This window comes from Nanorana parkeri, unplaced genomic scaffold (assembly GCF_000935625.1).
Source record: "Nanorana parkeri isolate BGI_ZX_2015 unplaced genomic scaffold, ASM93562v1 scaffold3161, whole genome shotgun sequence".
NCBI classification, from domain to species: domain Eukaryota; kingdom Metazoa; phylum Chordata; class Amphibia; order Anura; family Dicroglossidae; genus Nanorana; species Nanorana parkeri.
This window is the reverse complement of record NW_017309429.1, coordinates 36,795-62,943: the sequence shown is the minus strand read 5'-3', so window position 1 is coordinate 62,943 and position 26,149 is coordinate 36,795. Positions and strand designations below refer to the sequence as shown.

At 45.6% G+C, this 26,149-nt stretch overlaps 1 protein-coding gene across 1 annotated transcript in view; it reads left to right on the top strand.

Annotated features, from left to right (window-relative positions):
• Nucleotides 1-228: 228 nt before the first annotated feature.
• Nucleotides 229-26,149, top strand: part of LOC108802831 (reversion-inducing cysteine-rich protein with Kazal motifs-like) — a gene marked incomplete at its 5' end in the record, with an annotated part of 41,297 nt that continues 15,376 nt past the window's right edge. Inside the window, one exon of the mRNA XM_018574684.1 lies at nt 229-426. Within this exon, the coding sequence (XP_018430186.1) occupies nt 229-426 (198 nt within the window). The remainder of the gene's footprint in view (nt 427-26,149) is intronic.

The following is a 26,149-nucleotide window of genomic DNA, read 5'->3' as shown; positions in this document are numbered from 1 at the left end:
CTTCCTCTCACACTCCAGCCCTGCTGTACAGGGGCTGAAAGAGGCTGATAGTAGGTCAAATTCAGGTACTGACACTGGTTGGATTTAAAAATATTAATGTATAAATGATTGCAGAGCTGCATTGATTTGTGTCTTTTATATTTGTATAGAGTTCAGATGTAAGATATCACAAATCAAATCTATGGAATGCCTTTTGAATGACTAATTTTGACCTTTCTATTTCTTCAGTGGGATCTGTATGTTGCAGCTATGCTGGTCGCCATACCAACTGCCGGGAGTACTGTCAAGCTATTTTTCGCACAGATTCATCACCAGGGCCATCACAGATCAAAGCAGTGGAGAACTTCTGTGCTTCAGTCAGTCCTCAGTTAGTGCAGTGTGTGAACAACTACACGCAGTCTTATCCAATGAGAAACCCTATCGACAGTAAGTTGGTTGTTACATAGTTACATAGTATTTGAGGTTTGAATAAAGACACAGGTCCATCAAGTTCAGCCCATTGCGTGTATGCATGTGACTCTGCATGTGTATGAGTCCCTGTGTGTTCTTGTTCTTAAGAGTACATGTACCCCTGAATGTTACGGTCTCTGACTAAATCGTCTAAGTGCTTTTTTGAAAGATGCAATACTCGCAGCTGACCGCTCTAACTGTGAAGAAGCCCCTTCGCCCCTTGTGCTGAAATCTTTTCTCCACCAGTTTTTGGTGGTGGCCTCTAGTCTTTGTTATGGAGTTTACTGTAAAAAGTTTATTACTGATGTTGCTATCCCCATTGAACATCTTGTACATCAAAATCATATCCCCCCTTAATCTCCTCACTTCCAGCGTGAACATATTTAAATTTAGTAACCTTGTCTCATAGCTTTGGACAGCTCAAGGACATCCTTTCTGTGTATTGGTGACCAAAACTGGACCGCATACTCCAGATGAGGTCAAGCTAGCGATCTATAAAGTGGTAAAATTATAGACTTGTCTCTACAGTAAATTCCCTTTTTAATAGAAGCCAGAACTCTGCTTGCTTTGTTTGCAGCAGCCTGGCATTGCAAGCTATTATTCAATCTGTGGTCTACTATGACCCCCAGGTCTTTTTCCATTTCTGACTTCCCTAGAGGAGAACCCATTAATGTGTATTCCGTTTGCCTGTTTTTAACCCCAAAGTGCATTACTTTACATTTATCGACATTAAACCTCATCTGCCATATAGTTGCTCACTCCCCTATTTTATTCAGATCCTCCTGTAATGTTCTACTGTCTAAGTTCATTTCTATTACCCTTCTCTCATAGAACTTTTTCACAAATATCCCTACTGGAAGATTTCCCCTTGTGCTCTGTTCTGGTGATATCCTATAATTTTGTATTTTCCCTCACTTTGAGCTCCAATGACAATGGTCACCAGGACAGATAGAAAGGATAATTCTCTTAAACAGGTACATGGACAGCAATAAAAACCTGACAGGGTTTCCAACCCCCTGACCCCTTTATCCAAAACTATTTTTTTTAAAAACATTGGCCTACAGATACACTCTAAGCCTGGGTTCACACCTGGGCGTTACTAGAGGCGTGTTTTTGGCACGTTTTTTAGTTCAGTGAAACGCGCGTTCGACGATCATTTTTATACCTCCCTGGCGGTATGATTTATTTTTTTTCCTTTTATTTTCTCTATCTTTCGGTTTTTTTTCCTTAACTTCAAACTTTCCGCCGGTTCCGCCCCCTGCGACGCGGACGCTCACAAGGGACGGAACCCGGAAGCAGCCGGAGGACACAGCCGGGATCGCAGACAAGGTAAGACCTACGCTGTATTCTCGAGTGTGGCTCGGAGTTACCGCTTTGTTAAACCCCCGAGCCACACTCGGGAATACCAATGGATACATGCAGAAATACGCCCCCAAAAGAAGCTCCTTTACTTGTTTGGGCGTAGGGCGTTTTTCAGTGCGTTTCCACGCGCTGAAATACGCCCAGGTGGGAACCATGCCCATAGGAAATGATGGAATTTCACTTGCTGAGCGTTTTGCAGCGTTTCGATCCAAAAACCTAGCTCACCGAAGTCAGTATCTGAGGCAAGATCTTGCATAGAAGGCCAAATAGATTTGCGCTTAAAACTTACCGGTACCACGCAACTGAGAGAATGGCACATCTTATACACAAGAAGAAGAGAACTCAGGATGACCTATTACTGGATACAAAGGAGATGGCAAAATAGATAATCTTTTACTCTAAGATAGCTCTAGCCACCTGCCAAGTAGGTCCGGCCATTGGGTGGGATCTAAGCTCTATAGGTATAGAACAATCTCGCCAAGGTAGAGTCGGGAGAGGAATCGTGGAAAATGTCTGTTTTTGAGAAATCCAGTGCTCCACCCCCTCGTGGTGGCACCAATCCAGTATCCTGGATAAGTGAGAAGCCATATAATAAAAGTGTACATCGGGGAGGGCCAGGACACCCGAGACTTTAGGCCGCTGTAAAATCAAATGCCTGAGTCACTGGACCCTACTAGACCAACTTAAAGTTTGGTAATAGTGGCCTGCGAAGAATAAACAAGGAGTAAGGATGGGGAGAGCCTGGAACGGTTATAAGAAATGTTTTGTTTAAGGTTACACCTCCCTGTCCAGGAGAAGGCTAGACACAACCAATTCTGTAAGTCAGACTTAACCTTTTTGAAGTAACGGAGGAAATAGTAAATCATCCGCATAGGCGGCAACCTTTTCCTGCTGCTGGCCCACAAAAATCCCTCGGATATCAGAATCAGACTTACGATAAGATAAGCACTTGCTCAGAGCCCTATTTGAACAAAAGTCCTGGCGCGTTGTTGGTGAACGAAATGTAGCCAGCGTCGCTTTGGCCTTATCCGGGCATAGCCATCGTACCAAGTTGTGCAAAGAAATTAGTTTAGAGAATAAATGGGGATCCAGATGTTGTTTAAGTCTGCAGAGAATGGATCTGCGAGAGCAGGGAAGATAATTGTTGAACTGAACCGTTGTTGTTTAAATTGTGTACCGAGTTTGATTAAAGTGCCCCTGATACAAGTCTCCCATACTAAATAAGGGGCACTATCAGATGCTACGTTTAACTCAAAGTAAGTCAGCAGATCCCTTTCAACCCCCACAGAAACCACTGGATCACGTAACAATCATTTAAATGCCATTGCCATGAGTGCAGCATCGGGTACCCCACATCTAACGAGAGAAGCACAGGCGCATGGTCCAAATAATTAATGTTTCCTATCCCAGAGCGCACAGTAAGAGAAAGGGCGCTGTGATGTATTAGAAAAAATCTACATGTGTGTACACCCCATGTGAGGTGGAGAAGGAAGAATAGTTCTTAACTGTGGGGTTACGCCAAACATCAATCATTTGGTGCTGGTGTACACATTTCTTGAGGCGCTTCAAGGCAGCAAAAGAAAGGTGGAACTGGAGGAATCAAGAAATAGATTGAAGTCCCCTCCCAACAATAAAAGACCCTCTTTAAAGTCCTCTATCAAAGGAAGGATACGTTCGAAGAAGAAATTTTGTCCCTCATTAGGAACGTATGCATTTGCAAGCATCACTTTCTGATTTTGTAAGACTCTCTTCACCATTAAGAGGTGCCCATCCTCCCCTGCATAGACATCAATCAACTGCCAAAGTAGTGTATTGGCGAGAAGGATGCAGATCCCTCTGAATTTCTGTGGATATCGTCTGTTGGGACACAGCGGTGCCTTACCGTCCTGAAAATTAGTTTCCTGGAGGAACCCTACTTGAATTCCCTGATGATGCAAGTCTGTGAGTACCATTTTACGTCTCTCAGGCTCCGCACATTCAGGGAATGTATCTTGAGCGACGACATGATGGGAGAGTCCACAGGCCTAGGGAGGGGCGAGAAGAGGAGAGAAAGGAAAAAAAAAACCAGAAAGAGGTACAAAAGAAGAAAAGAGAAACAGAAGAACAGAGAAGGCAAATTCAAGAACTGTACAACAAAAACATCAAGACCAGCTTAAAATAAATGGTGAACCTAAATTCAAGCACCCGAGTGTGAAGAAAAACACAGTGGGGTTGATCTATTGGGGAAGAAGTCTGAACAGGCTTGAGTACAAGCTTCGTGGCATCAATTATATAGGTAAGAAGAACACATACCACATCAACAGACCTCCCTCCATCCAGATCTCTACTTATCCCCTCATAAAAAGTCAGTAGGTTAGTCTGTATACACTGTATACACATAACTATGGAACCACACGGCAAGTGCCCAGAGAAGAGTTGTGTGGCACCGCAGAGACCAAAACCAATACCCCATCTAAGAGGACCCGAAAGGGGGAAAAGAGGTAAATAACAGTGCACATGGCCCCCGCTTCGCAATGTCACACATGGAAAGAGGGCCCCTGGGCCTCTCAGGAAAAAGTGCTAGGTGTCAAGACATTAATATAACAATAACCTAGAGTATTATCGCACAAAATGGATCACGTGCAAAAGAAGGAATCCAACCCAAACTATACTACTATATACTATACTACTGCCAAAAGTAAAGTATACAACAGTCCTAGAGAATAGATGGCTAGATTCCATAACTAGCAACATGAGACTACGCAGCTAAATAAGCACATGGTGTGATAGCCTCTTCTACTAACTAGGACCCCATATCAAATAGACACTTGTGGCAGAGAAGTCGGTTCCAGATGTTCGGGCTGAAGAGAAAGAATAAAGACATAACGGACATCTTGCAGGTCAGAGACAGGAACAGGACCACTCAGTAGGTCCCTCAGCTGCAGAAGAGAATAGATGCATTTCCTTAGGTGAGTGTCCATATTCGGTCACTGCTCAGGAGCACTGCGGTTCTTCAGGGCAGGACAATCCCAAGAAGTAGTGGACTGAGATCTTTATGGTCGACTGGAGTGGGTCGGTTTCAGTGCAGTGGCATCCTCTTTAGCAAAAAACTCAGCCAGTCAGGCACTGATACAGGTGAAATGTGATGGAAGGCACAAAGGTCTGTAACGTCCTGAAGGGTCCTGACCGTGTATGATGTACCATGCTTTCTGTGAATAGGATATCCCCATCGATATGAGGCACCACTGTGAAAGATAGCATCCAGTAGAGGACGTAATCACACAGCGCCGTAAGGTATTGCAGGATAAGTGCGAGATTCGAGCGCCATCTAAATCAAGCTTCTTTTTTTGACAGGCTTTATGCAAAATCTCCTTCACCGTAAAATAGTGAACCCGGCACAAAACGTCTCATGGCCGAGACTGATCAGCAGGTGTACTCTGTCCAGCATAATATCTGCAGGGCTTTATCCTCCAAGCGAGTGCCCAGGCACAGCCATGACCTTGCACATATGGGTGCCTCCACAGCAGTCGGCTAGCTGATGGAGGCACCCGGATGGGGAGGGGGTGTGACGACATGGTGATCAGTTCATAAGTTAAATGTGTATTGGTGTTGGGTTATGTTTGAGTGCGTTATGCTGTGTGACCTGGTTATGGAAAGAGTATCAGCTCCACCCCTCGTTATCTCCCATTGTTCTCTGCGGGAGCTCAGAACAATGACATTCTGGCCAGGCTTCTGCTATGGCTGTCTGTAGTTCGTTAGCAGGTGGACCCCTGTGGTGTTGAGCAGACCGATGGTCTGGGAGGGGAGGGTGGATGTGATGGGATTATATTCTGATTTAATCACTTGCTGTATAAAAGTTTGTGCAGTTGCTCAATAAATCAGAGTTTGTTTACCCTACACTCAAGCTTTGGCTAGTGACTGGGGAAACTGGGAGCTACAGATCAGCGGGTTTCAATATCTCCTCATCAAGGAAGAAGACAGCGGCGGACATACTCATCCTGAGTACGGGGGTCCGTCACAGGGGGAGCCTAGCAGTCTGGATACCACTTGAGAGCAATGACATTAAAAAACTAAACAACAGACAAAACTTTTTTTTCTGGCCCCCATTAATAAAAAAAATGAAAAAAAACCCTGAAGGTTTAATGTCGCTTTAAGGTATGGTTTATCAGTGTATTTTTTGTTTTACTATAAGCAGAGACTGATTTAGAAAGCTATATAATTTTCTCTTTTAGATGTAGTTAGATATTTTTCCTTTTAAACCCAAATTTTGGTTAAAAGCAAGTTTATCCAATCGATGACCCAGAATAATGGAATAGCCTTGAACTCTAAGGGGAAAATGAGCAGTTCACATTTTATTCTATGTAATATCTTAATATTTTTCAATTGAATTTAGAAAAAAAATCAATTGATTTTTGTGTAGCGCTCACCCCCGAAGGAGCCGCTGAATATGAACTTGGGCTCTCCTACCTGTTTTGACAGCCACCGGGCCCTTTCTTGGCTCCAGCAACACCATATAGACCAAAAAGTTTTTTCGTCACACATCTGTGACTAGATGTAATGCCCCCAGCTCTGCCTGCAGCTCAGGAACTTCTCCCAGAACTTTGGGTGACTTGAATTTCGGCAGGGCTTGGGCACTTCCATGTACTCCCAGACCTCGGTATCATACCAGGCATTTCGCTTGACTTCAATCTCCTCCATCATGGCTTTAGGCACATAGGGGTACTCATATCCATATTCAAGAGTGACCCTCTTGTTCACAATTCTCTGAAGTCTGGACAATCTTGGTAGCTCATCCACATTCCACTTTCCTGATGGGACACATGAATCCTGAGCTCTTTCAATTAACTCCCGATTGGACAGGTTGTGTGCCTTTGCTTCTTTAAGAGTGTGGGGTGGCGAAGATTCGAGCCACCGCTCGTAGTAGGCCGGATCAAAGCCCAGTCCCTTGGCAGCACTCTATTATCTGGGCAATGTCCACCAGATCCTCCTCTACTGGCTCTACAACATATTCAGTGAGCTCTTCCTCATCTAGCCCTCCCCATGACCTGTCTGTCTGAGGTAGCTTTGAGGTCTCCCCCTCAATGTCCTGCTGCTCTGCACTACAGGGGTTCCCCCCTGGTTCTGGCTGGTATGATCCTAGCTCCGATCCCCCACCACTAGCAACCCCAGAGGTCTCACCTTCCTGCAGAAACGGGTCTCCGAATGAGCTGGCAGGTGCATCCGATGTCTTCAGCATTCCGATCGAGACCTCTCGACCGCGGGAGTGGCCAATCGTACTCTGCCCTTGTGTGGACGAATTGTCACTGTTGTTGGCATCAGTCGATCTGGTAGTGGACGGAAGTCGAGGCAAGTATCTCTCAGCCGCAGGTCTGCTCAACTCTATCGCCTCCTCACAGCGTCCGGTCTGCCAATCCACCCTATAGATACTTGGTGGGAGGTCAGATGCTATGAGATCCATGAGGCAGTCTCCACAATGGGCACAGCGACTCCTGGCTCTGATGACGGAAAGTTTTCTACACCTTCCGCAGGTGATGGCCACGTGCTCGGTTCCCCCGATACTGCACAGCGCCACATCGCCTCTGAACGCCATCCTCACTCCTGTGTCAGTCAGGTAGCCAACCTGGGATTCAGCTTTCCATTCAATAGACTCGGGTACACTGGGTCTGGTAGGTTTGGAAACGGCTGAACATCCGAAGAAGCGGTAGTACGCCATCTCTCTTGCCTGCTCCATGTGTCTTGTCTTCCTCAGCAGACCGCTAACGTGCACGCAAGCCAGTATCTCCACCTTCTTATCACTTCTCTGGCGCCACAGCTTCCCACCAGAAAGTTTCCTGCACTGTTAATCCTCGAATTGCTGGCAAAAAAAGGATCAAGTGCCAGAAATCCCTCTTTCCTGTAAAAATATGGCTCTCTCACATCAAAATACTCTGCAACAGTCTTTCCTTGGGTTTTCTAAAAAGACAGTCTACATAAATACTTGAAAACGCGAAATCTGCAGTCGGTTGCTAGGGGCAGCACAAACTAGACCAGGAGAATCCTGGACCAGCCCCCACGTGTAGAGCTCACCCCCGAAGGAGCCACCGAATATGAACTTGGGCTCTCCTACCTGTTTTGCCAGCCACCGGCCCCTTTCTTAGCTCCAGCAACACCGACACTCCGGAACAGAACAGGCTCGAGTCGTAGGGTCTTTTCAGCATTTATTACACAGGATCAACTAGGAGCGAGGGTTTGGGGTTGCAGGATACCGGAGTAACAATTTGGAGAAGCGGTCTTCTCCCTTAGCAATGGCTTGTATCAGTAGCACAATGGTCCTGTAAGAGCGACCAGGTAGTAGTAGTAGCACAGAGAACAGCCAGGAATGGTCCAGGATTTTTCAGAGAACAGTCACTGGACTTGTAGTGCACCTACTGGCTTCTCTTCAGTAAAGTACCTGAGAATAGGGTGAGGGATCTCGCACAGGGTTCCAGACGGTAGCTCTCACCAGCTCCTCTGCGACACTCCTCAATAAGCAGATTCCACCTCCAGCCCAGCTTCCATCAGGTTCCTTTCAGTAGTATCTAAGGTCTCTGAACCCCCAGCATCTGCCACATGCTGAGGCTCAGACCAGGCATCCAGTAGTATCTAACGCCTCTAGGCCCCCAGCATCTGCCACATGCTGAGGCCCAGGCCAGACATCTGTTGTATCTTAGGCCTCCAGGCCCCCAGCATCTGCCACATGCTGAGGCCCAGGCCAGGCATCTGCATCACACAGAGTTCCTCCCAGGGAGGGCCCCAGGTGGGAGAGAGAGTTCTGGAAGGTGTCCCCAAACCTTTTATCACCTGCCTTCATCCTGCTCAGGGATTGGTCAGAGTCAGGTGCATAATCACAGTCTGAGGATGGATCCTCCCTCACTGTATGCTGAGTCCCCAAACCAGCAACGGGGGGAAGCAATCGATCCCCCAAACTCAGGGAATCCTGCAGAACTCGGAGCAAAACAGCATCTAGACTGATTACAGTCCAGATATACACTAAATTTAGTAGCGACATAGCAGAGGGAGCTACATTTGTAAAGAAAACATTTGGGTAATTCTTATCAGAAGTATGTAACGTAGTTTACTATCAGTAGTTTAGGCAGTAGCTTACTTTCATTTTGTGTATTCTACCTATTAAAGAGAAAGGTAATTTAGTCAATTTTCAAAGTTCTCCTTCTATATTTTTCATAATAGGAAGAAAGTTTAGCCTAAATAAATATATATTTAAAGTTTTCGGCATATGAAGACACCTAAGATATTTTTTTTTTTTTTTTCATGTATGCATGAAAGGGAAATATTTGCCTATTTACTAGGGGTTTTTATTAACAACCATAAGTTCTCATTTGTTTTTGTAAAATGTAGCAGTTTTCAAAAGTATTTAATTCTTTTGATAAGTACTGGAAGGGAGGTTAACAGTTGATTTAAAGATAGAAGTACGTCGTCTACAAAAGCAGATATCATATACCAAGATATGTTCAGTCAGTTTTGTCAAGTGTGTTTCTGGCATCAAGTGCCAGCAATACTGTTTTTGAGATGGTGTGTTGTGTATTGTGTTGTCTTTAGATTCCCTACCACAAGTGAATCCACTTAGTATGGAATTATTAGTGTTGGTAGGGGGGTGGGGGAGTTCAGTTTCTTTGGTGACAATTTTGCAGACATTTACTCATGTGGGGAAAAATTTCCTGTCCTTTTCAGCCTTCTCCCCAGCGCTGCAGGGGGTGTCCAATCCAGCGCCAACTCCTCTGTCCTTGCTGGCACTTCCGATCCCACAGTGTCTGCATGCGGGTGCACGCGTCCATAGACTTACCTTGCGTCTCTCCTCGTCTCCTGGCCGAAATTCCGAACTGCGTATGTACCCGCCCCAAGATGCTTTGCGGCGCCCGAGCAGTTTCGGATTCTCAGGCGGGAGCGCGTGGCAAAGGCGGGGTAAGCTTAAACCACTGTTAAAGCGTTTTAAAAAAAAAAACTTTTTGCATATATCTACTGCTTGCTAGCAGTAGATATATGCAAAAACAAACAGGAGGCTTTAGAAACCCTTTAACATCGATAGTATGTAAAGTATTGTAAGGAATGATAAGAGACTATATGCAGGAATTTGCAAATGAAAATGGAATAATAAGTAGCAACCAACATGGATTCATGAAAGACCATTCTTGTCAAACCAATCTATTGACATTCTGCGAAGAAGAAGGACGCTAGGCACACAACAAAAGACAAAGACAGCCTAGGGGCGGCCCCTGCTGGTGGCCCAACCCCCCACCTGGTGACAAGTCTCCAGTTTTTTGCCTAGCGTCAGGAGTAAGGAGCTAAAAAGAAAATAATCTCTGGAAATGTTTTCTTTTCCTCCTTTTCTTCGCTGTTTCTTCAAGCAAGTGTCGCCAGGGCGACATGCTGGATGATTATAGATCCTTGGAGTCATGCAGTCCCGCTACGGTGGTTCGGATGCGACGGTGTTATATCGACGCCTGTGGGCTTCTTGGCCCGGTGGGGTGCATATGACTGGAGGTCTTGGCCTGACAGTCACAGCGGCCCACACAGGTCGGGGGCATTTTCTCGCCATTTCCTCAACCTCTAGAGGTGAGTCTTCCCCTTCATACTGCTAGAGTCAGCCAGTGATACTGGGGGAGTTCGCTAGGTATGGTATGTATGGACCTGTGCTGGGGACGTGCGGGTGGACCCTACCTGCTGGATGGCTCTCTGACTGACAGTCCCCCGTTCGGCCGCTGTCACTTCCTGTGGGGAGCTCTGGTACCTGGCCTTGTTCGGACGGGCGGAAGGGGTGTTCCTTTCCTCAGTGTGGCTGTCTGCAGACCAGATGTGTGCAGTTCTCCTCCGAATCGCTCTGCTGTGGCGTTTCAGACGCGTGGGTCGTGAGGACTGCTGGGGTCCCTTTTCTGCCTGTGACAGTCTCCTGTTCCTGAGGCAGTGGGGAGGTGTGAGCGGGGTATCATGGAATGCAGGAACGTTACCTTGCGAGGGTTGTGGGCTGCTTTCTGCTGATTCCTCTCATTCCCCCCTTTTTGTGCGGCCTGTACTGTCTCCTAGGCGCTCTTGCCCCTCTCGGGGTCCTTGGTGGGTTTCCTTGAAGTTTTCTCTCCTGCCATGGATGTCTTTGTGACACGCATTGAACGCGCACTGACGCAGAAGCCCCCTAAGAAACGTAGTCTGCTGTTGCCTTCCCCTGCCCTGCCCCTTGGCTTGCGGAGGTAAATGTTTCTCCCGATTATGTGGAATTGGTGGAACAATTGGTGCAGGGCCTTCGATATGTCTGCAACTCTGCCCTGAATGCGGTACCCCTGGTGTCGACACTGTCGGTGTCGGAGATAACATTAGTAGACATGTATTGCAAATGAAGTATAGAGGTGCTGGTAGTTTCACACCCCGGGTTGTAGTATAGAAGAAAAAGGATGTTTCCACAGTGGGGTGTGCAAATACCCAAAGGGAAAGGAGAAAGGGGGCTTTTTAGAAACAATTCCAGACCTCAGAGCTAAAATCTTAGAAAAACATTTATTTGAAATACCATTTTAAACATCGATATACTATACACCTTATCTCAGTGATCACTTCACATCTCCACAATTTTTTGTGTCCTAACCAATCATCACTACCTACTATTCTCTTTGAGCCTGACTATTCAATGAGGAGCCACCTCATTATTTCTATGTTCACATTTGTCCTTATCCCTTTCTATCACCATACACCTAAATTAACACATACTCTCCACACATAGAATTCTTATTATCATTTTTGATTTACACAATTTTTCTTATATACCAGATCTTCGTCACTCTTGTTCCTTTTCCCTGTCCTTTATCCCCCCATGGAGTTGATGATTACTATACATATGTATTTCTAGCAGAATACTACAGCCTCTAATCTAACAACGTCTGCTGCTGTTGCTTCTCCCCTGACGGCCACAGTGTGCCTCTCCGACGCGACCCCTCTGCCTGTTTGTATGTGGCAGCCCATGCCCGATAGAATCAACTTTTGTCTGAATCTGAAACAGTTGCTTTCCTCTCATCATACTCCCGTGCCTTTTGATCAATTAATCGCGAAAAGATATATACATGTAAGCGTTTAACATTATTATATACTTTTCAATATTTATTGTGACTGAGATTGATGAATGTAAACGATGATTTCCGCTACAAGATTAAGTGCAGCCCTCTAATCTTATTACATGTGGGTTCCTCCTATTTCTACTCCAGGATATATATTTTCTTCTATTTTCTTCCCCTGAAGAAGCCCCGTCTGGGCGAAACATGTTGGAACATACAGGAGCATTCATACAACTTTGAAAAAAGCAACTGCACATTTCAGAACTGTACGGTACTGTCACCAGATGGTGAATGCACCCGCATATGTTTTTTTAGCTATGATTTCTTCTCTCTATTTTAAAATAATGTTTAAAATGGTATTTCAAATAAATGCTTTTCTAAGATTTTACCTCTGAGGTCTGGAATTGTTTCTAAAAAGCCCCCTTTCTCCTTTCCCTTTGGGTATTTGCACACCCCACTGTGGAAACATCCTTTTTCTTCTAAGATGTTAGCCCTGGCTCTGGCGCTGTTGTGTTGCCGGGGGATCTCGATCGTGATGTATCTGGACGATCTTCTTCTGCGTGCGTTGTTGCACTCTTCTCTGGTGATTGCTCTGGAGGTCATTGTGCGGTCCTTGGGGGAGTTCGGATGGATCCTGTACTTCCAGATGTCTTCTCTGGTGCCTTCCACGCGACTGGAGTACCTGGGCCTGGTTCTGGACACCATTGTGGCCCGAGTTTGTTTTCTTCCTCAGGACTAGCTCCTGAAACTCCGTTCCAGCGTGTGTCTGTTGCGGACTCGCCGGTGGTCGTTCTTTCGCTTTTGTATGCAGGTCCTGGGCCTCATGGTAGCCTCCTTCGAGGCAGTGCCCTTTGCACAGCACCACGCCAGGACTCTTCAGAAGGACATCCTGTTACAGTGGGACGTGTCCCCCTTTTCCCCTGGACAGGGGAATCGATAAATGTATTGGAACTTCGGGCGATTCGCCTATCTCTCCCTCATTGGATGGACCCACCTTCGAGGGCTGTCGGTTCGGGTCCAGTTGGACTATGTCACCGCGGTGGCATACGTCAACCACCAGGGCGGCTCCAAAACATAGCCGCATGTCGAGAGGTGTCCAGGATATTCTCTTGGGCTGAGAGTCGGGTTCTGGCCCTCTCAGCGGTTTAGATTCCGGGGGGGACAATTGGCAGACCTCAGTCGCCAGTCGGTGGACCCGGGAGTATGGTCCCTACACCCGGACATTTTTCATCAGCTTTGTCTTCGCTGGGGGTTGCCGCATGTGGACCTTCTGGCATCTCGACTCAACCGGAAGGTAGAGAGATCGTAGCCCGGGCTCTGGATCCCTGGGCGGAGGCGGTGGATGCCCTTGTGGCTCCCTGGAAACCTTACGGTCTGATTTATGCCTTTCCTCCACTCTACATGTTGCCTCGGCCTCTGCGACGCATCGCGGCTGAAGATGTCACCGTCATCCTCGTGGCCCAGATTGGCCTCGGAGAGCGTGGTATGCGGATGTGGTTCAGCTGGTGGTTGACGCCCTCGTGGCCGCTGTCCCGATCTTCTGTCCCAGGGGGACCTGTGTTCCATCCTTCTTTACAGTCGCTGGCTATGATGGCATGGCTGTTGAGAGCCAGGGGTTGTCCGATGCTGTCATTTCTACAATGCTCAGGGCACACAAAGCGGTGTTATGGAAATTCGCTTGGTTCAATGCACAAATCCATGCCGCACTAAACTGCGCCAAACACAAAGAATTTCCCCCGTGCTTAAAAGCACAGTTGTATTACGCTCTTTTGCAAGGACTGGAAGTACCTCTGTATAGTCATGTAGATTCAGGACACAGGAGACAGCTGTGGCTTGCTTGCTAGATCCATGCTCAGAGACCCCCAGCACAGGTATGCTTATTGTTTTATATCTGCCCAACAGGAAGTGATGTCAAACAGGAAGTGATGTCAACAACCAGCAAATGATTTCAACAACCAGCAAACCAGTAAGTGATGTCAAACAGGAAGTGATTTCAACATCACTTCCTCAATACATAGCCAGTCAACAAAACACATTAATACAATAATCTATTACCACCGGAGTGAACTGTATCCAGCAGTTGTCATATCTCCAGTGGTTGATCAGGCGCACTAGAGACAACAAACGCACGTTCCTTTCATAAAGGCAGATATGTATCTTAAATAATACTATGTTCTCAAAGCAAAAGTATACACGCCACGCCAATAAATCCGCGCACCGCACAGGGGCCCTAGCTTGGCATCCACACACTCGCCAAGAGAACACCGATCCACCACGCATATCCACTCCAATGGTTTATTCCCAGTGCCGAATAATCCGGGTCACGCTCCAATCAAGTGTGACGCAGAAATCCGGACACTGAGACATGATGACAATATTACACTAAAAACACATCCTAGTAAAATTTCCACAACAGTCCCTCCTCTTTGTCATATTCTCCCCAGTGTCCCTCGATGAATCTCGATCTTTGGAAAAACAGGCCCTCTTGTAATCCATAAAGGCAAAACAGACGATGGAAAATAACGCAAAGTTTATTTTTTTTTTAACGCAAATCTTGACACGTAGACTTTTGGCAAAGAAAACGAATATTGAAAGCAAATCTTGACTCGGAGGTTCTGCTCTTAGGGAGGTGACTTCGACGTTCTGTTCCAAGAAATTGTCTCGCAACAAGTTCAGAAATCGGCCCGCCTTTGTCGATCCTGAGGTACCATTAGCCCAATTAATGTCCGGGTAATTGAAGTCGCCCATCACGACTACATTGCCCTCCCTCCCAGCTATTTCTATTTGTGTTCAGGGCGTCTCGTCTCATCAGCGAAAATGGTGTCGTCTGGTTGGGCTTTGGTAACTAGGCCGATTAGACATCAGGAACATCTCACTCCGGCGTGTAGAAGGAAATAAACACCATAAGTACATGTACTCCCATTTCCTTTAGCCCGGATCCAATGAAAAACCAGAGATCCCCCAGACCCCGCCAAAGCTTTAAAAAGATTCCAACCCTCACTAGCTATAGCTCTGCCTCTGCCCTGCTCCTGTCAGTATTGGCCTGATCCCACAAACCTATGCCCTCCACAGGAAACTGATGTAACACATCTGCGGGCCGCCTAACTGCCCGGACACCCATACAGGATTAGCAAGCGAGGCGCCAGAGCTAATATTTAATTTATAGCTGATATTACCCTCTAGGAATGTATGTTACCCTCTAGGAATGTGTCTTTAAGTTCTATACACATCTCCCTGTGGCTCTTGCTAGTTTGAGGTGCACTTCCCTCACTAAAATATACTAAACAAATAAACAAAACTGATACTCTTCATCCTTTGACATAGTTGAGCAACTTCCTGCAGTGACCGGCGTGGACCCAGTTGTCTCGTCCCTCGAACTTCAGAGAGGTTGGCCTCGTCAGCGGCACCTGGAATGGCCCAAGATATCTCGACTCTAGTCCCGTCCTTGGATGTTTCTTTAGCACGTCACAATCACCTGGTTGACTAGAATGTACATTGGTTATTGAGTCTGGGTCCGGGAGAGACTCCCGAACCCGGTGGTGGACGTATGGTGATAACCCGTGGGGCTGCCTAGGTGCACCCCTGATGGAATAAAGGGCTACAGCAAGACATTCAGGCCATGATCTTAGATGTTTGCAAAAATCTCCCCCTTCTCTTCCTCTTCAAAAACAGGAAGAAGAGAAGCTGGATCTAACATGGTGTATCGTCTCCAGGTTACACTCTTAGGTTTGAGAGCACGAGAGAGAGAGCACGAGAGAGAGAGAGAGAGCATGAGAGAGAGAGAGAGAGAGAGAGAAAGAGACCAGAGTAGAGTTAATTGCATTGGTGACAACAGAGACATCTGAGAAAAACTACAACAGATCCAGTGTTGGTAGATCCAGCCTGCTTCAGCAGAGTCAGCCCAGAAAGAGCCTCTTCCGCTTTGGACACTGGATCACCGATCGCGGCTACCCCCTTGGGACCAGGTCTACATAATGCGGTTCCTCCGGACTGAAACCGCCTTCTGTATGCCCTACCGATTTACCATTATATACTTCTGAAGCCATAACTGATCTACATCCTTCCTGAGGGATACCCCACGCGGTACCCTCGGACATTTATACCATTCTTTAAGGGGTTTCATGGCCTGAACCCCAAACCCAGACCTCATGTACTGGGAGGCTGTCTGACTGTGGGAGGCCTCATTTTTCCCTCCCTAACATGGACGGCCCATTGCCCATGACGATTCGAACCGGCTTTTTACAGTAACTCTGCGTCCAGAGTACCCTTGCGCCTCTTTAGGAGCAGTATGTTAACAGCTATCCGCGCCTTAGCAACCACACACGCAACTCCGCTAATGTTGGGGGCCTTAGAATCCACTCCTCACTTTGTAGTCTAAAACAGACGTGTCCCGATCCCCCGCTTATACGGCAGCGGCCCACCGTCCACACGTTCGTTTTAACCCTACGCCGTGTCGTAAGACAGCCCCAGAATACCATGAAGATCCTCCGCTATACAATACAATGGCTTCAGTCTATTCCTTGATGTACCAACTACTATGGGGATGCCGTGTAACCGCTTATTTGCTGGTTGTACGATGTCTCAGTAGTCACACGTTAAAACTCCTTAAAAACTCCCTGATAAACAAAAAAACGTGTTACTCTCGCTTGCGCAATCCGCCTAAGATTTTGAAATTCAGCAAAAAGTAAGAATTTCCCTTAAAACTGAAACTTAATACAAAAACAGCAAAGAATTAAAAAAAAACGTATTGCCTTTGGAACACACACCCTGCAATCGCACAATTGTGTCATTAACATATCACTGTCTTGGTGGGTTCGCCTGAAACAGTAAACAATGCTAGTACAGTTTCTTGAATTTTTCCAGTCTCAAGCCAATGTTAGATTAATTTTATCAAAGAAGCAGGATTTAACATTACAAAAAAGGTCCCCAATACAGGTTTCTAGGGAAAGAAAAGTTATGTTAATTTCGGTCCATTTTTTCCTGCAAAATACAAACAGTAAAATGGTTTAGATCTCAATAACATCTCTTCATCCCCCCTTCTCTGGTACACATCATTTGAGACTCTGATCTGTTCCCAGAACCGATCTTGTTCTTTCCTAAGCTTAGTATTCTCCCATTTCAACAATTCATATCGGGCTTTAAAATCTGTTCCATGAGTCCAAGACCCTGGCTGTCCCTGGCTTCTATGCCATTGCAAAGAACCATGTCTGGGACCATTACCCCACCTTGGTGAATAAACCACTTGACTCCTAGGTGTGGTTCTGGGAGACTTGGAATCTCTGTGAATGTTGCCATTCGTTACCGCACAGTACCTAGCAATATGCCCAATTCTTTGGCATGCGAAACAACTCTTAGCTTGCCTCCCCGCACGAAAGCTCTGAGCACATGCCGACCTACACTGCTGGCCAACTTTACCTATCCTAGCATGACCAGATCCCACACCGGACTCATCTGAGGTAACCTCTTGGACTGTATTAATACATCTAACCACAGTTACATCGCCCATCCCTGAGTCAGTTTCAGAATCTGACCCAGAGTTCTCAGAAACATCAACTGCAGTCATAATCTCACTATGACAGTTGTTTAAATGACTCTATCTGGGCCAGACCCTGAGAATGCTCGGCCTGCGCTTCCATTACGCTTTCAGAGAACCGTTCCTTGCGCAGCTCAGTCACAGTACGTTCATACTCCGTGCTAGCTTCAGCAGTGTGCTGGACAAGAGTTCTCAATTTCCCAATCTCAAGTTTTAAATCTTCCACCTGTCCTTCCAAACTCAGCTTCAGCCTACAAGACTCCTGATATTATCTGCTATCCAACCAGCAGCAAAAATGAGAGCATACTTTGCCTTTCGCTTGCGCCACTGTCTGGAAGCAACCTGGTGTGTTACACAACTCTGTGCTTGTAGCCACGGGTCAGAAGACCCTTGCATGGCTTCAACAATGGCCGCCGTGCCTTCCACTCTCGATACCTCTTTAAAAATGGCTTCCATGATACAGGAATTGTAACACTGCAATCGCATTAATGCCATCAAACTCTATGGCTTGTTGTCCCAATACTTTTGGCATAGAACTACAAAGCACCACCCTTTTACACTGCAGTAACTGTAATAACCACCAACTATGCCAAACAATTCAGTATAACAGCCACAGACACTCAAGCATTAAGCAAAATCAGTAACTCTAGGACAATTGCACTACTAAACTGCTCCTAATGTTCACACAATGATAAGAGTTAAAAAAAGACAAAATCACCATCCTGCACAAAAACAGACATTTGATGCAAACATCGCTTTCCATAGACACCAAACTCAGCTGAAAGTGAACCAGCCTAAAACTGAATTCCTTGTTAAAAACCTGCAGCACCAAACCGAATAAAACAAAAACCGAATTTTAATTCAGAACTGCAGCAATAGCACTAAAACTGCCTTCTAAAACTAAAACCGAATAAAATCACTACAAAAACAAAGATGGCCGCTGGCCACATGGTCTTACACAAAGGACACCAAGATGGCCGCTCTGAGATCCAGTACAAACACAGAGAAATACACCAATAACTGAGCTTTAGAGCCTTGAAGACAAAACCTGCATCAAACTGACTTCCAGCCCAAAAACAAATAGATTTTCGCTCAGCATAAAACACTTTTACCACAAAAACCTAACACTGAGCTTCTCACATACACAGCAGCCCTCTCACCACACACATAACAATCTGACCATACAATCTCTGCACAATCAGATCCACCACAAACTACACAACTCAAAGCACTTACCTAGTCCTGGCAAAAAGAGCAAAAACGTTCTTTCGTCGAGCAGAAATTCTCTGACAGCGGGCAAAAATACAGTTTTACTTACAGTCTCTCCCCTTTTGTCAGCTGCACAGAGAATCCTTGCCGACTCCTACCTGGCTCGCCATTTTGTTATGGAGATTCACTTGGTTCAACGCACAAATCCATGCCGCACTAAACTGCGCCAAAGTATGACAAACACAAAGAATTTCCCCTGTGCTTAAAAGCACAGTTGTATTACGCTCTTTTGTGCAAGGACTGGAAGTACCTCTGTACAGTCATGTAGATTCAGGACACAGGAGACAGCTGTTGCTTGCTTGCTAGATCCATGCTCAGAGACCCCCAGCACAGTTATGATTTCAAACAGGAAGTGATGTCAACAACCAGCAAATTATTTCAACAACCAGGAAGTGATGTCAAACAGGAAGTGATTTCAACATAGCCAGTCAAAAAAACACATTAATACAATAATCTATTACCACCGGAGTGAACTTTATCCAGCATTGCTCAGTGAGCAATGCCCAATAACGTTACTATGATTCTCATGCGTGCTTATTTATAGGGACGACGTTATATTATCTCCAGCGGTTGATCAGGCGCACTAGAGACAACAAACACACGTTCCTTTCATAAAGGCAGATATGTATCTTAAATAATACTATGTTCTCAAAGCAAATGTATGCACGCCACGCCAATAAATCCACGCACCGCGCAGGGTCCCTAGCTTGGCATCCACACACTCGCCAAGAGAACACTGCTCCACCACGCATATCCACTCCAATGGTTTATTCCCAGTGCCGAATAATCCGGGTCACGCTCCAATCGAGCGTGACACAGAAATCCGGACACTGAGACATGATGACAATATTACACTAAAAACACATCCTAGTAAAATTTCCACAACAGCGGTTCCTAGGAAGATATACCATTTCACGTGGAGGGCTTTTTTTGCCTGGTGTGTCTCCACGTTTGTTCTCGATCAGCAGAATTCTTGCATTTTTGCAGCGCGGGGTGGCTCAAGGGTTTGCCTTGAGCATGGTGAAGGGACAAATTTCTGCACTGACTGTTCTTGCTTGTTCTTCATAGGGACAAGGCTGTCTACGTCCTCGACCGGCCTTCCTGCCTATGGTTGTGTCGGCGTTCCATCTGAATGAGGAAATGGCCTTGCCTTTTCCGTGCCCGAAGCCAGTTCATAGAAAGGAAAGAGCGCTGCACTGTTTGGATGTGGTTCGCGCTCTTCGTGTTTATCTGGTAGATATGGCTTTTTCCGTGAGTCAGATTAATTGTTCGTGCTCACAGAGGGCCCCCGTATGGGCCGGGCCGCGTCGGCGGCTACCATTTCTCAGTGGATTCATCATGTTGTTGTTCAGGTGTATGCCGTTAAGGGGTGCGAGCCTCCCTTTCCTGTCATTGCCCATTCTACTAGGGCTGTTGGGGCATCTTGGGCCTTCCGCCATGGTGCCTCGGTTTCTCAGGTTTATAAGGCCGCTACTTGGTCTTCCTTTCACACCTTTTGTCAAGTTTTATAAGGTGCATGTTTCGGCATCGGCAGGTGCTGGGTTGGGGCGCAGAGTGTTGCCGGCAGCTCTCTGAGGGGTCTTTTGGGAATTTTGGTTGTTTTGCCCATCCCTCTGTGTGTTACTGCTTGGTGACGTCCCTACAGTACAGGATCTACGATCTGTTGCCCTGTGTCCTTCAATGAACGGAAGAGAAAATAGGATTTTTTTACTCGCCGTAAAATCCTTTTCTCTCCGTTCATTGAAGGACACAGATCCCGCCCTCTGTATTGGGTGTGTACTCCTAACTGCTTGTTACTTACTGGAGACTTGTCAGCAGGTGGGGAGTTGGGCCACCAACAGGGGCCACCCCTAGGCTGTCTTTGTCTTTCGTGTGCCTAGCGTCCTTCTCCTGCAGGTGGCAATATACCCTACAGTACAGGATCTACGATCTGTTGCCATGTGTCCTTCAATGAACGGAGAGAGAAAAGGATTTTACGGTGAGTACAAAAAATCCTATTTTATTCATAAAGGATATAGAGATTGGAATAAATTGTTTAATCTCTGTTTTTGTGGATGATACTAAACTGTGTAGGGCAGTAAACTCTCAACAAGACATAAACTCACACCAACAGGACCTGGAGAAAATTGAAGCCTGGGCTCCAAGATGGCAGATCCGATTTAATAAAGAAAAATGCAAGGCTATGCACATGGGAGCAAGGAACATGTTCGCAAACTACTACCTAGGGGGGACTGCATTGGGGAAGAGTGACATGGAGACAGACCTGGGAGTGCTAATAGATTATTGATTTAGCAATAGTATGAAATGCCAAGCAGTGGCCATTAAAACAAACAGTATACTATCTTGCATTATAAGAGGGTTCCTATTGAGGGATAAAAGCATAATTTTACCACTTTATAAATGACTAGTTCGGCCACATCTTGAGTATAGGTTCAGTTTTAGTTACCAATCCTCAGGAAGGGCTACGAAATTAATAAAATAGATGGAAGGCCTGATTTTATACAGATTGCCTCCAGAAATTAAACTTATTCTCCTTAGAGAGCACAGAGTACAGACGCTCCTGGTCAACAGTGAACTTTCTAGTGGCAGGAGAAGTGGATAATTGAATGCTTATGTGTTTCCTTCAGTCCCAAATGGTTCAGGTTCCTAAATGGGACCCACAATTATCCAGGTAGGGTGATGGCAATCAATTGCCTCTGGCCCATCTGTTCAGAGTTCCCTTTCTTGTAGACTCTGTTCCTGGCATCTTCTAGTCATCCAAAAAATCCAGACTTTCTAAAGCAGGTGCTACATCCAAGATCACACTTATTCAGTATGGACAGTTGCATGTAAAATAGTATTTCTTACAGCAATCCCCTCAGGGAGACTGGTCTTGAACAGTCACAATTAGGCAGTAACCCACCTTATTGCAACTATTTCCCAGACAGGGTAATTCTAAATCTCTCCTCTCATCATCCAATGATTGGAAGATCCTTTCTAAATAGGACATTATTGCTGCCAGAATAACATTTTGTTTCAGCTCATGGCTTACCGTATTTTGCGCTCCATAAGACGCACCGGACCATAGGACGCAGGGAGGTCCGGCACGCCTTATGGAGCACTCGACAGACTGTAGCTTCTGACGCAGCTTCTATGACAGAAGCTGTGACAGAAGCTGCAGTTAGTGACCGCTGAGACAGCTGGCGCTGTGATTACAGCGCCACGGTCTCAGTGATCACACAGAGCAGACGAAGAAAGTCCGTTCTTCGTCTGCTCTATGGTGATCTCGATCGTCGCCGCTGCTCGGTTTTAATACGAGTGATCTCATTAGATCACTCGTATTAAACGAGCAGTGGCTCCTACTACTCGCCCGGCGCCCGAAACTGCATGTCTCGGGCGTCGGGATTCGCTTCATAAGACGCAGGCACATTTTCCCCCTCCTTTTGGGGGGAAAAAAGTGCGTCTTATGGAGCGAAAAATACAGTAAATGTGGCTGCTATGCTGAAGAAGTACATAGAGGTTAACTCTTCTGTCAGGTCAATCTGTTCATCTTTCTGGCAGTGTCAGAAAAGGTCTTTGCATCCACTAGGTCACATGCACTGTGGCTGGTCAAGAAGATGGAGCCACAGACTAATCTCTGAGTTTGCTCTACCGAAGGATGTCATCCTTCTGTATAGAATTTAGCCGTGTATTTCTAGTGTTATTCTGGAAGGCAGTAACCTGATCCATGTTCTTGTCTCATTGCAAGGTCTATCCAGAGGTTTTGACCATGATAAAGTTTGGTTCTGAATGTGTTTTAATAGTGGTACAAATATATAAATATCTCAGCATTACCCTCCTTGGTTGTCATCGCTATGTCCCATTTGTATGCTGCCATGTTGGACTCTGGAAAATTGTATACTTGCATATCGGTAATTTTTCCTTTCCTGACGCCAATACATGGCAGCATATGGAACCCTCCCATGGCTTTCACATTGAGCACTATTACGAGAATGGCTTTGTCTGAGGCCACCTTAAAGAAGAACATTATTATTGCAAACTACACAGCAACTAATTGCAACTGCTGAGAAAATTAACACTTTGGTAAGGACTATGTCATGTACTACATAGCACATAAAGTCTGGCAGTCAGTGCAATGCATTGGTGCATGGTGTATATAGTAGTAAGGAGTATATTTATTGTAGGGCCCCATACATTGCTGGTCAGTGGAAGGAAAAATCTCCCAGGGTCAGTTTGTCATCAGTGTATGTGTGTGTGTTTGTAGGGGGGTGGAGGATGCAGGAAATCTGGAAATGCGTGTTCCAGGATAATGCACATGGAGATAATATATGCAGGCTGGATACAACCCAGTTCATGTAAGCAGATGAACTTACAGGAACCCTAAACAGCGCAATGTGATCTTGTAGCTGTATACTATAAGCCCTGATAATAAACCATTACATAATATTATGTATAAAAGTGGATCTCAAAGCATTAACAATTAAAGTTGTAGTTCAGCATGCAGTTCAAAATGTTAAATCAAATCATGTAGTTTTATTTAAGAAATACCTATTTTGACACCCAGTAATGCCCTCACTGGGTCTGTTTGCTGGTCTCTACCCTGATTTTGGTAGAAAGAGCCCACAGGCTCCTGTAAACTACAAAGCTTTCTGCCTCAAGTCTTTTTCAAAAATAATTATATGAAAAAGAACACATTCCTTGGATCCCTTTTGATGCACCTGCTGTCTACATTGCCTATATGAGTAAGCCCATTTGGCAGGAGGGTAACAGGACTAAGATGTTATTCTTTATGGTAGTCAGTGTCCAGTTTATTATTTCAACTGCTACTGCCAAGGTAGATAGAGAAGTTTTTTTACATTTATTGATCCTACTATGAAGATGTATTGTATTAAGCAATAAAATGTATAAGAATAGGATGAACATGCAGGACATTTATGTTTTTTTCTCAACTTTGCTACAAATATGTTACAACAAAAAAAAAAGGTTAGAAAGTAACTAGACAATTGTGGGGTAAAAGTTCTTTAGAAAGTATTCCCAAACTGTGGTAGTGTCCTTCACTTATGCAAATCTGCCATTAAAGGATGACGGATTGAGTTTGAATTTACAACAGGGGTTTTGAAACATGTTAATCTAAGGACCCAAATAAGAAAATTGTTACTGTACTCGGACCCAAATAGATAATTTTTACCAAAATGTCAACAAAGTCAAACAAAGACAATTAGCAATGGGTATATAACATGTTGCAGAAACTCTTCACCATTTCTGTAAGCTTTAGTAAAACTTTATTTTTTACACTATCTTTACCTCACAACACGGGATCCAACGCAATTTCGTCCGCCAAAACATATTGGCCGAAAATGGCACTTTTGGCAAAATGCAGAAAGTGCCATCTTTCGGCCAAAATAGCGGTGCATCCCTGGCTTCTCTCCCCGCTGGCCGCTGCTTTGTGTCTCCTCCGACACATTGCAGCATCCAGCGGGGAGGAGAGAAACTGTCACAGGAGACCGGGCGGTGCAGGGGAGGAGAGTGATGTGAGCGCCCGTCACCTCTCCTCCCACACAGCTCAGCCTCCTGTGACAGATTAGGAGAGCGGTGTGGGGGCAGAGACACCTGTCAGTGCTGTCACAGGAGGCTGAGCTCTCCTCCTGCACCGCCCCCGTTCAGCCTCCTGTGACAGATCAGGAGAACGGCGGTGTGGGGGAGGAGTCAGCTGTCAGAGGAGATCGAGCTCTCCTCCCCACACCACTTGCTCAGCCTCCTGTGACAGCAAGTCAGGATGTAGAGTGGGTACAAGCACTCAGCGATGAGTGATCATTGTATGTAACTGGATGTGCAGCGCTCAGGATCAACAGTGAGTGAATAAAATCAGTGTTGGTATATTAGGCTTAATAAGTATTAATAATCAATAATAACCAGTGAATAAAAGTTTCAAATTGTGCACGAATACATGAAATAAATAAAATATACAATTTCAGATATAAAATACCAATAATACAAAAATGTATATAAATCTCAAACTTATCAAAGTGATATGTAGCAAAGTGAATGCAAATAATCGTTAATAGGATGTGAGTCCAAAAATAGATGATTTGTGAATCCAAAAACTATAAAAATATATAAATAAATAATTCGTTGATTGAAAGTGAGTCAAAAATAGATGATTTGTGAATCCAAAATACTTTAAACTTTCAGTGTCCGCAACGTATTAGTAATAATAATAGAAATCCCACACCGCAGTGTCCACGTCTAAATCCCCTCTGGGGTGCGCACTCACCAGACCAGTATATTCACAGGCAGAAGAAGATGATAGTTAGTGATCCTCCAAACGTCTCATCAGCTTCTTTTCTCTGGCTATAGCAGCCAGATGACTGACAGGTGAATGCGGAAGTGATGTAATACACATCACTTCTGCATTCACAGCCCGGAGGGAGACAGCAAGGAGCTGATCTCTCTCCCTCTTCCTCCTGACGCCCTACGAGCCGGTCCCGGGCCGCAGATGGGGCAGCGGATCCCGGGATTGCAGGTGAGGTGTCTGGCGGGGAGGGGCGAAAAACGAGCACATATAGACGATCGGCGGGCTATGGAGCCGCCGATCGTCTATATGTTTAACACCCGGTAACGGTTGTTTGCATTGGTCGGGTCTTTTCTGCCCGTGCGTGCCCGCAGAAAAAAAATGCCGTCTGGCGACGGCAACCCGCCAATACAGCAGTGCCGTCCGTCCGTTTTTTTTACAACGGGCGGACGGCAAGTGGTTAAAGAGTTATCAAACCCTCACTTTTTGTTTGCATATATCTACTGCTAGCAAGCAGTAGATATATGCAGAACAATAAAAAAAAAAAAAAAACTTTTGCAAAGGGTTCAAACTTACCTGTGTCTCCACGGCACGCTCCCGTCCGAACATCTGAAAATTTCTTGGGCGTCCGCAAAAGATCTTGGGGCGGGCGCATGCGCAGTTCAGATGTTCGGCCGGGAGAGGAGGAGAGACACAAGGTAAGTATATGGAGAAATGTGCAGCCGCACAGACTCCATGGGACATCAGAGAAGAGGAGGACAGAGGAGTTGGCACTGGAGGGACAGCTGAAAACTACAGGAAAGAAGAAGATGATCGGATTAAGAGGCATGATTTAAAGCGAGTTCTTACACTAACATTGGGGGAGGGGAAAAATTATCCTTTAATATCACTTTTCCTGACTACTGTGCACCCAGTGGAAAAGGGACAAAGGGCCCGACTTTCTGATTGGCCCTCCCAAGCTAATTACGAGTAAAGAATAAGGCCTGGTTCACACCTACATGTCCCGCGAACATGCATTTGCCGCGCTGCTCCATTAATTTCAGTGGTCATATCTACGTGGCATCTAGAAGATATGTTGTCCGCACACCATTCTGCTTCGGAATGTCTTTTTTATTTGTATTCCTTTAGCATGACATGTGCATGCTAAAGGAATACACATTTGCATTCACATGTCATGCTAAAGGAATACAAATAAATAAGACATTCCGAAGCAGA